This window comes from Salvia splendens, chromosome 13 (assembly GCF_004379255.2).
Source record: "Salvia splendens isolate huo1 chromosome 13, SspV2, whole genome shotgun sequence".
Classification (NCBI taxonomy): Eukaryota; Viridiplantae; Streptophyta; class Magnoliopsida; order Lamiales; family Lamiaceae; genus Salvia; species Salvia splendens.
In genome coordinates this window covers 26,579,734-26,590,489 of record NC_056044.1, presented here as the reverse complement: position 1 = coordinate 26,590,489, position 10,756 = coordinate 26,579,734, and the positions used below count along the sequence as shown (strand labels likewise).

Below are 10,756 nucleotides of genomic sequence, written 5' to 3'. Positions count from 1 at the left end.
TGAAAAGAAAAGAAGCCTCAAATGAAGTGGGTTCATAACTCATGAGTCAGGTGTCGGACCGGTTACATAGTTTAGGCCTTTAATTAGGGTGCGAGGATTGGATCAGCTTTGGGTTAGTTGGATTGGGCTGCACAAATAAAATGGGCCTACGACTTGGGCTAGTCAGTGAGCTATAACATCCATCTGATATGATCTCTCCTCTTAAAAGAATCTTGTGGACATGAAATTTCCTTCAAAATATAGAAACTTTCTCTTACATTATTTTCACGCCTAATTATTATTTGTATTTATAGTGGATTTATTAAATAGATCATTTATTATTAATTGATTGGTGGATTCCATAAATAACCAACATTATACTTTCATTAATAGATACTCCTGTTACGTTTATCTATGGAGTAGTATAGAATTGAAGCGAAACTACTCTAATTTTCTGAATTCAGAGTTATAATTAATAAATCTAAAGATTAGGAACAAATACAGGCATCGACAATAAGGGCTAATAAAACAGCCCCAAAATTAGCGGCAACCCATTTTTCTGCAATAAGCCAGCCCCAAAATTACCTACAACTTATTTCATCATTGTTAACTCTTTTTTCACGTTTTTGAATTAATAAATAAAATAAAATTGCAAAATAAAATAGATTTTAAAATACAATATATTAAAAGTGAGGATATTTATAGATGGAAAAAATGTATTTGAAAAAAATTGAAGTCTGCTCGGCGAGAACCAACCAAGGGCTGGAAATCCCACCGCAAGCAGCCACCTTCTGTGCAGCAGTTTCCGCTGGGCTGCCTCTCTTTTTCCCTCTTGTAATAGAGCCCCAAAATTAGCTGCACGCAACCTATTTTAGGGTTCCATTGTGATTGTAAATGCTCTAAATACTTCCTCCGTTCATCAATAAACTTCCCATTTAGTCATTTCCGTCAATCCACCAATAAACTTCTCATTTATTTTTTACTATTTTTGGTAATGGATCCCACATTGTTGCTTTTTATTATTTTTGGTAATGGACCCCACATTGTTGGGATCATCAACTGTACATTAGTTTGATATTGTCCGCTTTGGGTGAAGGCAAGCCCGCACTGATTTATTTTTGGGTCATCCCAAAAGGGGTCAAACTAATCAGGGATGTGTTTTTGGGTCACCCCAAAAGGGGTCAAAACTCTTCAGGGATGGATAGCGCTTATATACTAATCCAACTTCATGGATATCATTATATACTAATCCAACTTCATGGATATCACTTATATACTAATCCAACTTCCCTCACTCATCCGATGTGGGATGGATTTGTACCCAACAAACCTCCCCTCAAACCGAGACCACATCGGGAAAGTTTGATATTGTCCGCTTTGAGTGAAGGCAAGCCCGCACGGATTTATTTTTGAGTCACCCCAAAATGGGTCAAACTAATCAGGGATGGATAGCACTTATATACTAATCCAACTTCCCTCACTCATCCGATGTGGGATGGATTTGTACCCAACAAACCTCCCCTCAAACCGAGACCACACTGGGAACACACAGTCGATACATCGAGACATTACGGGCCCGACTCAAACTAGAGTCATCCAGGGCCCCACTCGATCATGGGTCATCCAAGCCCGACCCAAAGCCACCTTGGCTCTGATACCAGTTGTTGGGATCATAGACTGCACATTAGTTTGATATTGTCCGCTTTGAGTGGAGCCAAGCCCGCACGGATATGTTTTTAGGTCACCCCAAAAAGCCTCAAAGTAATTAGGGATGAATAACACTTATATACTAATCCAACTTCCCTCACTCATCCGATGTGGATGGGTTTGTACCCAACACACATACCACTAATTTTATCACACTCACATTTTATTACTCCCTCCGACCCATAATAGATGTCACACTTTCCTTTTTAGTTTGTCCCACGAAAGATGTCACATTTCCTTTTATGGAAAAAGTTCCCTCTCACATTAATATAAATATATTATTTTCTCTTTCCACCTAACATATAAAACAAAACCTCCTAAAATCTCGTGCCGTCCCACAAGTGTGACATCTTTTGTCGGACGGAGGGTGATAGGAATTAATATGAGATTAATTCCTATTGAATATATTATATGAAAAGAGAGCACAAAGGGAGGAAAATAGCGTAGATTGGCGGTTTCTCCAAGAGGGAGAACCGAAGGAGAGAACGAGAATAATAATAATAAAAGACTCCACACATATTTATAATATGTGTGGTGAAAGTAAATCAAAAGCAAATAAAATCCTAACCACTATGGAAAGTAAATAAAATCATAACAACTAAATAATACTAAAGCATAAATAAACTAAATAAATATACGGAGAGAATATCAGCCCCCTTCCGTAATAAAATAGAATATCATGTGCCTATCAGAGGTAGTATATAAAAGTAAGATTCACCTTTTACTGATCTTTAAATTCGTGCCGGGTAAAAAATCATCTTGTATTGATGGACCAAGGGAGTACGATAGGACCAACTCAACATCAGATAACAAAGATCTGAAAATAAGAATGTCTAGTGCACGTTTATCCTTCTCTATCTGTTTTCTATACAAAAATAGTAAAGACACGTACACACACCCACAACCATAAGTCATAACTAATTATAATTGTTAGTATTAAGGATAATAATTGAATAAGTATAATTAAGAGTTACTAATAATGACATGTTAAAAGAGTATACTATAGTTTGGCAGCAAACCTATTAATTAAAGACGAACTACTCCCAATTTGTTGTATAACTAAGTCTGAGCAATGTTGGAACGTCGAACAACTTTTATAACACTAATATCTAGGATGTTACTAGAGGGCATAAGTTATCATCTTTCCAAGTGAGTATTCAGATTTCGGTTTAGATTTTTGACTAATCCAAACCTATCTGAAAATCCAGTTTTTATGAAAGTTGAATCTTAACAACAAACCAAACCAAACTATCGAAAAATATGAATCCAAAAGACCAGAAATTTAATCATAAATAGAAATCCAAAATCCTAAACACAGATCCGAAGCACCAAAAATTGGACAAAATTACATTTCCATCACAATTTATTATTCAACCTCGGATCTCTAATTTTGATCCTCCAATGCCCATCCGACAAGTTAGCTTCCTTGGCTCTCTTTCTGTTGTTCCAAAACCTATTATACATTTCCGGCGTCAAAAAACAGTTTTCCTTCATTTCATCAGACGCCTTATCATAAACATCCCACCAAATGTTGTTTGCCGAGTCACTCGCAAATTTTTTATTTTTGGGGCCATCCCAATTGCAGTCGTAGTCTCTGTAGCACCACCACGGCTTCCACCCAAGGTAGTGAATCGCATACACATCACTTTCAACTACATGCTCCCTATCTTCATCTCCGTTATTCGGATCAAAGTAGGTGAGATGGTTGATCTTGTTGGGGAGGCGATGCCACCATGGAAACATCTCATTCAGGTAGCCTTGATCGCCGCCGTTGTACGATCTCACCACCCATCTCTTCTCCATCAACCTCCTGAAAGTGCACATTGATGGCTCTAGGAGCATCAGCCCCGAGTTGAACCGGTCTTGGTTGTTTCCCCGGGCGGAGATGCCCGGGTATTTGAAGAAATTGTCGAGGCTTTTTGTGACGATGAAGTCGGAGTCGATGAAGATGATTTTGTCGTAGTCTGTTAGCTGCCAGAGGCGGAGCTTGCTGTAGTTCCACTCGTTGTACGATTTTTTTTTCGAGTGAGGGTTTCGTATGCGTTTGATCTGCTTTATCTTCCACCCGGCCGATTGGAGGCCGTTGATGGATTTGGGAGAGATGTGATAATCGGCTAGCAAGATGAGGTCTTTGGTTGTGTTTAGTTTGATGATGCTTCTTGCTAGAGCTATTGCTCCACACACATAGGTTTCTGTCGAGTGGACTATAGTAGCATAAGCCTCTCTTGGTTGCTTCAACCTCTCAATCCCTAATTCTTTACCTAAATATAGTACAAAGTCAAAATTTAATAAACATATACTCCTCCTATATAGGGCCGGGAGTGGTTAACTTTTTTAAAATTAGAGCTTTGATAACTGAAAATCACATTTGTTATCTGATATATTAAAATTAGTTGGCATCACAAAATATATTAGTTGTTGATATTGAGTCAAAAATTATATTAATGAATCAACTTATTTGAGAAGTAATATAGTTTTATGTTCTAGCTTTGAGAAAAGTTCTATCACGATCCATGTCACACTCAAAATTTAGCCATTTTTTTCTTTTTACGTTGCCCTATTATAAATTACACAATTTTAAAATAGAAATATGATTTTCTCTACTTTTTCTCACTCTTACTTTATCTTCTTTCCACTTAACTCACAAAATAATACTACCTCTGTCCCCCAAATATTATCCCACTTTGACCCGACACGGGTTTTAAGAAATGTAATGAAAAGCGGGTTGAAAAAGTTAGTGGAATGTAGGTCCTACTTTTATCTATTAGTTTTATAATAAAATGTGAGCAGGAACGAGTTAGTGGAATATGAGGTCCACTACAAAAAATGGTAAAAAGCTAAATGAGACAATTTTTGTGAGACGGACGGAAATGGAAAAATGGGATAAACTTTCAGGGACAGAGGTAGTATTGCATAAAGTCCCGTGCCAAACAAGAAATGCTCCACTTCGGTCCATGATTTAAAGTGCTATTTTAACTCGGTGGGAGTTTTAAGAAATATGAAAGAAAAATGGTAGAAAAAGTTAGTGGAATAAGTAGCCCACTTTTATATGGAGTATTAATTTTATAATAGAGCATAAGTATAATTAGTTAGTGGAAAGTAAAGTCCACTTACCAAAATGGATAAAGCAAATGTAGACCGACCAAAATAGTAAATATGAGCATTATTTTATCGATGGAAAGAGTATGTATAGCTAGGTCAAGTTTTGTTAAGCTTACCAATATGTGGTAAAGGAGGGTTGAGTTGGCAACTTCCGACAGGCATGAGTACAATCTGTCTGATCCTTGTCAACTCAGGTCTGTGAATCCAATAATCAGCATCGTGCAACACAAGATCATCACATCGAAATATCTCCGACATGGGCCCACTTGCCCCTATAAACACAGCAAATATTGGTCTACTAATCCCACTTTGGACTCTCCCACATCTCACTAACAAGTTAGCAACCACCAAATTCACTTGCAACCGAAAAACATCCTTCAAACCAAATTCATCCGGAGGAACCCTAGCAACCACCACGTCCAGTTGGTCGTAGTTTTCGAACACGGGCATGGGCACATTCGGGCACTTTGCATTGGTCTCATCGATCCACTCCGGATACAAATGAGACCACTGCACAGCCTCGACCACGCGGTCGAAATCCACCTTGACAATCTCCCCTTTGGTGGGGATCTTGTGTGGAAGCGTCGTTTCGTCGTCCATGTTGACCAATGCAACGTTGATGGCCTCGTGTCCCAGCTCTCGTGCAACAAACTCGAACCAATTGAGGCTCGTGGCCGTTGTGCGGTGGTTTACAGCATTCTGGACTTCTTGATGCAGCTGGATTAGGTATTGGATGTTGAATGTGACGAGTGTTGCCAAGAAAATAATAGCGGGAAAGGTGAATGGCTTCCGCCTTGAGGGCTTCGACGCCGCCATTAAGGAGTATGCGTGCTTTACTCAGTGTTCTTATTGTATACATTATCAAGAGTTTGAGCTAAATATATGTAATATGGGATGGTAAAGAGTTTTAATATTCTCAACCAATTAAACCTCCAAACCAGTGTTTTAAAAACCGGACCGAACCGGCCGGTTCGACCGGTTCAACCGCGAACCGGCAGGCAGTTCGGTCTGGTTCACCCCTAAAAACCACTAGCATATTGAATCGCTGCGAACCGGTGGAACCGACCGGTCCGACCGTGAACCGGAAACCGGTTTTAACTTTTTCAAAATATCTATTTAAAATTTGTTGTTGATAGGACTTGAACACATGACCACATCTCTAATACCAACTTCTTTACCACTCCACCAAATGGTCATTTTGAAATATTATGAACATTAATTATCCTTATACATTAAATCTTAAATTCTTTTTTCCACCGAAACTAATAATTCATTTTAATTTTGTATTCTTTTAAGATAATTCATTTTAATTTTATATTCTTTTAAGAAATTGTTAATTATAATATATTTCTTATATTTTAATTATTTTTTTACACTCACTAATATTTTACAATATAGGAGTTTATAATTATACATAGAGTTTAATATTAGTTTTTAATATTGTGTATTATAATTTATTATTGTATTCAAACTTAACATCATTAAATATTCTAATATACTAGTACAAGACTTTTTTTCTGTAATAATACTATTAAATGTATAATACTCTAATATTTATTGATAAAACATATAATTAAATTTTATTATTTACTACTAAAGAAATAAATATATATGTATAAACAGTATTTTGGTTCAACCAATGGTTCGACCAGTGAACCATTGGTTGAACCAGTTAACCAGTAACGATGCAGGTTCGCTTGCCGGTCCGGTTTTTAAAACATTGCTCCAAACCTTGCAACAAATATTGATTAGCTAGGTGTTGTATATTTATGTACTACTCCTATATAACATGGTTTATTATGAGCTCAATAAATGACAATTATGATGTCCGGTAAAAAATTAACGATGGATAAAGTGAGAACTTTTTTTTACAAATTACTAATATTGATAATGTATTTATAATTATAAAAAATGCAAATATGTCAGCTAAGTGTATATTTGGATTTTACATCTTAAGTCATCTCACCACGATCCGATCTTGCTCTATGTTTTGTGATTATTATTAATAGAAATATAGGTTTTTTTAAAGTATTAATAAAAATTTAGGTTAACCACCAAAAGTTGGTTCTCTTAATTTAAATGTGAATTTGATTGATCATTTAAACATTAAAAGCAATTAAGGTATCAATACCTTTATGAATTAGTTTGGTGACGTTTGTAATGAAACTTCTACCTTTATATTTAATGTTGGAAAACTGACACATAATTAATGTTAATTATTAAATATAATTAATTTTCATCTTAAATAACAATATGCAATAGGGTTAACTTGCAAATAAAATTACCATCTATGTCCTAAATAGGAACTAAAATATCATTTTGAAGTGTTACAAAAAATAACACTAGTACTGTAGTACACAACATTAATAAAACACAATAAATACGGAAATGATAAAAGTGGAATATAATGTTTTGATGGAGAACTCTAAATATGACTTGATCTACTTTGAAATGTCAATTACATTATTTAGGTATTGATATATAGTTAGAAGAAAGTGACCATTCAACAAACCTGATAATGTACAAAACACGTAGACTCCAATTCAAAGGCCTATTTATTAGGATTATTTAATGAGATCAAGGCGATGAGTTTGGAAGTTTTGAAAGTTTTTATAATTTTCTCACGGGTCTAGTAAAAGTGACCACTTTTCATTATTTCCTTATCCCATTATAAATGGCCCAAACTCAAACATAGCAAAAATTAAAGGATCGTGTAATTAGCCCGCTAATCAATCCTCTATTTAGTCTAATCCTAATCGAGGTATCCAGCTAACACTCCCACTTCACTTCAAATATTTCGTTAAAGATCTTATTATTCTTTAACATGTAACGGTACTCGTCTATTGAATCTCAGCTTTTTTCTTGAGGAGAAAATAGAAAAGATGTTCTTAGTATGGAGAATGATATGATACGAGCATATCTCAAATATCTTTCATATTTCTAGTATTTAGTCTATTATTGATTACCATATCTTTATATTATATTTTCTTGTTCATTAAGTTATGGTTAGTCTTATAAATAGAAGACATTGTATTTTCACACAACTTCCACTTTATAACAGTATATATGATGATAGGACTGTGATCAATACCAAACCACTCTTAAACCTTAAACGCCGAACAACATCATTATATGATAACATAGAGTTCATTATAATGAACTAATAACAAACTTATAATGAACTTCAGATTTCTAAACTATGCATGATGATGTCATTATTTTTAAATCTCAGAATTTCCTTTAATGAACTACAAATAAAGTTGTAATGAACTCCGCGTTATTATATAATAATGCATTTGGTGTTTAGTGTTTTAAAGTAGTTTGGTATATACTAATTTCTCTCTACACCTAGCACACAAAATAACATTTCTAAAATCATGTGTTATTACCTAAGCGTGTCATCTATTATGAGACCGGGGGTACTATTCAACTATTAATTACTTGCATTTATTCATTCTTTGTCATTTTATCTAGAGTAAAAGTCAATCTTGGTCCTAAACATATGACTAAAATACGAATTTAGTCCAAAATATTCACTTTTTAAAAAACAGGTTCATAACAAATGAAATCCTCGTCGCAGTGGTCCTTTTTTAACGGTTCCGTCAAAAAACTAACGGTTATGCCACTGTGCAATTAGCGTTGACCGCTAGTTTTTTTGACGGAACGGTAAAAAAAGGACTACTTCGGCCACATTTTCATTTGTTATGGACCTATTTTTCAAAAAGTGAATGTTTTTTTACCAAATTCGTATTTTGGTCATATGTTTAAGACAAAAATTGACCTTTACTCTTTTATCTATTCTAGTTATAAAAATCACATCAAAAATCTATTTTCCCATATAGTATATGAAACTTGCTTGCACTACTCAGTTTGAATATTAGACATCATAATTCAATACCCATACCTACCTTTAGCTATAAGACATCATAACTCAATACCCATCCTTATCTCTAGCTATACTATAAAAGCATGTAAACTTGCCGTCTGTTTTAGTGTTAATAGGTAATACCCATCCTTATCTCTAGCTATACTATAAAAGCATGTAAACTTGCCGTCTGTTTTAGTGTTAATAGGTAGTGTATCATAACAAATATTTGCAGGATTGACACTGAAAATCACATTTACGATGTGAAGCAAATGTGTTGTGCTGGTAATGTGCAAATAAGCATTTGTCCCATGACTTGTCAAATAAATGGTCAAATCTTTTGCACTGTAGGAAATGTTGATTATGTCATTAAAGGATCATTTGTTGAGCATTGCCAAAGAGATTAACGGTTGCAGTGCTTAGGAAAAGTTGTTTAACCTTTGGGTTGACTAATGACACCGATGTGTGGTGTATTACTAAAAGAATTCATAACATGAAATGTTTTTCATCGTAGGTAACTAAGATAAAGTCAATTCGTAATGTTTGTATTCCATTATGCAAACTCTAATGATTAAACGATATCAATGGGTGACAGTGGCCTATCTAGAATTTTTGATTCGGTGGTGCGATACTTATATTGATTTGAAGCTTTAAAATTCGATCGATCATTTTTCTTTTGTTTTATTAGTGGAGAATATCTTATTTAGATATTTTTGTTAATTATAAATATAATAATTATATAGCAGTAATAAAATATCCTGAAAATAAATCTTTTGAACATAAATTATTTGAACAAAGTTGCAATTACTACAAGAAAAAATAATACATAATAACCAAATAATTGATAAAATATTTGCAAATCTTATTAGCAAAAAATACAATAATAAATCTAAATTATTCAAGGATATAACTATTACTCCCTCCGTCCCAAGTAAGATGACCCATTCCTTGGGAGGCACGGGATTTTATGTAGTTTTATTTTGTGTATTAAGTGGAGAGAGTAAAGTAAGAGAGAGCGAATAAAGTAGAGATAAAAGGTGTTTCCATTAGTAATGAGTCATCTTGGTTGGGACAAACTAAAAAGAAAAGTGAGTCATCTTTAATGGGACGGGGGGAGTACTATTCTTCAAACAGAAAAGAAGCAATATAATAAATATAAATATATATTGAAAGTTTTGTATACAAACAAAATACACTCGCTCTGTCCCAAGGAAGATGAACCACTTTCCTTACAAAACAAATAAAAATATTAATAACTTCATATAGAATATAACTACAAAATAAGGAAATAAAACAAAAATACAACAGCAAAAACTTGAAAGTAGCATCTGGGATTCAAACTTGGGTGAGTAAGAAGAATAATAGGTGTTTTACCACTAGACCAATAGAGCTTCCTTACAATGGCTCGACAATATATAGTAAAAATATCAAAATTTGGGGGTACAGTTGTACCCCCTTGTTCCTATACTGGATATGCCACTGATGGGTGATGGTTTTTCCGCAATCCAAGTACTTATATCTTCGGTAGTGATTTTTAATATATCAGCGGTGCCAGTAATGAAGTTACTATAAGCCATGTTGGCAGAAACCATGTCGATTATAACATCCACGAAAAGGTATTCGAGAAAAGTTTTATTGTACGTGAGCATGATAAGTTAGAATTGCTTCCGTACAATAAATTAAGGTTCATGGACTAGTCCCACTCTTGCTAAAATGCACACTCTACGTCCATAAAAATAATCTCATGTTTCAGTCCGTCTACCAAAACTAGTCTCATACTTAAATGAAAAATTTGCCATAACTAAACACTGCTGATTATATAGGCAACGTCCATTGCTACTTAACCAAATATTTTTATTTCTCATTTATACTGTACCAATTTCATATTAAATTCGTGTCATTCAGTAGTGGAACTATTTTTGATGGATGAGCAAGTATTATAAGATCAAATTTGATTAACTAATGAATGTTAAATATCTTAAACAAAATTGAATAATTTAATTATAAAATGATCTAAATTATTCATAACTTGATAATGGACGAAATGGTTCAATATTAATGTCTATAGTGATCAAAATTAATTTTTCAAGCCATCATCAAATT

General features: G+C 34.2%; 1 protein-coding gene across 1 annotated transcript; it reads right to left on the bottom strand.

Annotated features, from left to right (window-relative positions):
• Positions 1 to 3,042: 3,042 nt before the first annotated feature.
• On the bottom strand, positions 3,043 to 5,604 carry LOC121760794 (putative UDP-glucuronate:xylan alpha-glucuronosyltransferase 4). The gene is made up of 2 exons (XM_042156411.1): positions 4,905 to 5,604; positions 3,043 to 3,947 (listed from the first exon to the last, which is right to left on the bottom strand). Exons 1-2 carry the CDS (start codon positions 5,602 to 5,604, stop codon positions 3,043 to 3,045), a joined length of 1,605 nt encoding a protein of 534 aa, XP_042012345.1.
• Between the last annotated feature and the right edge of the window lie 5,152 nt (positions 5,605 to 10,756).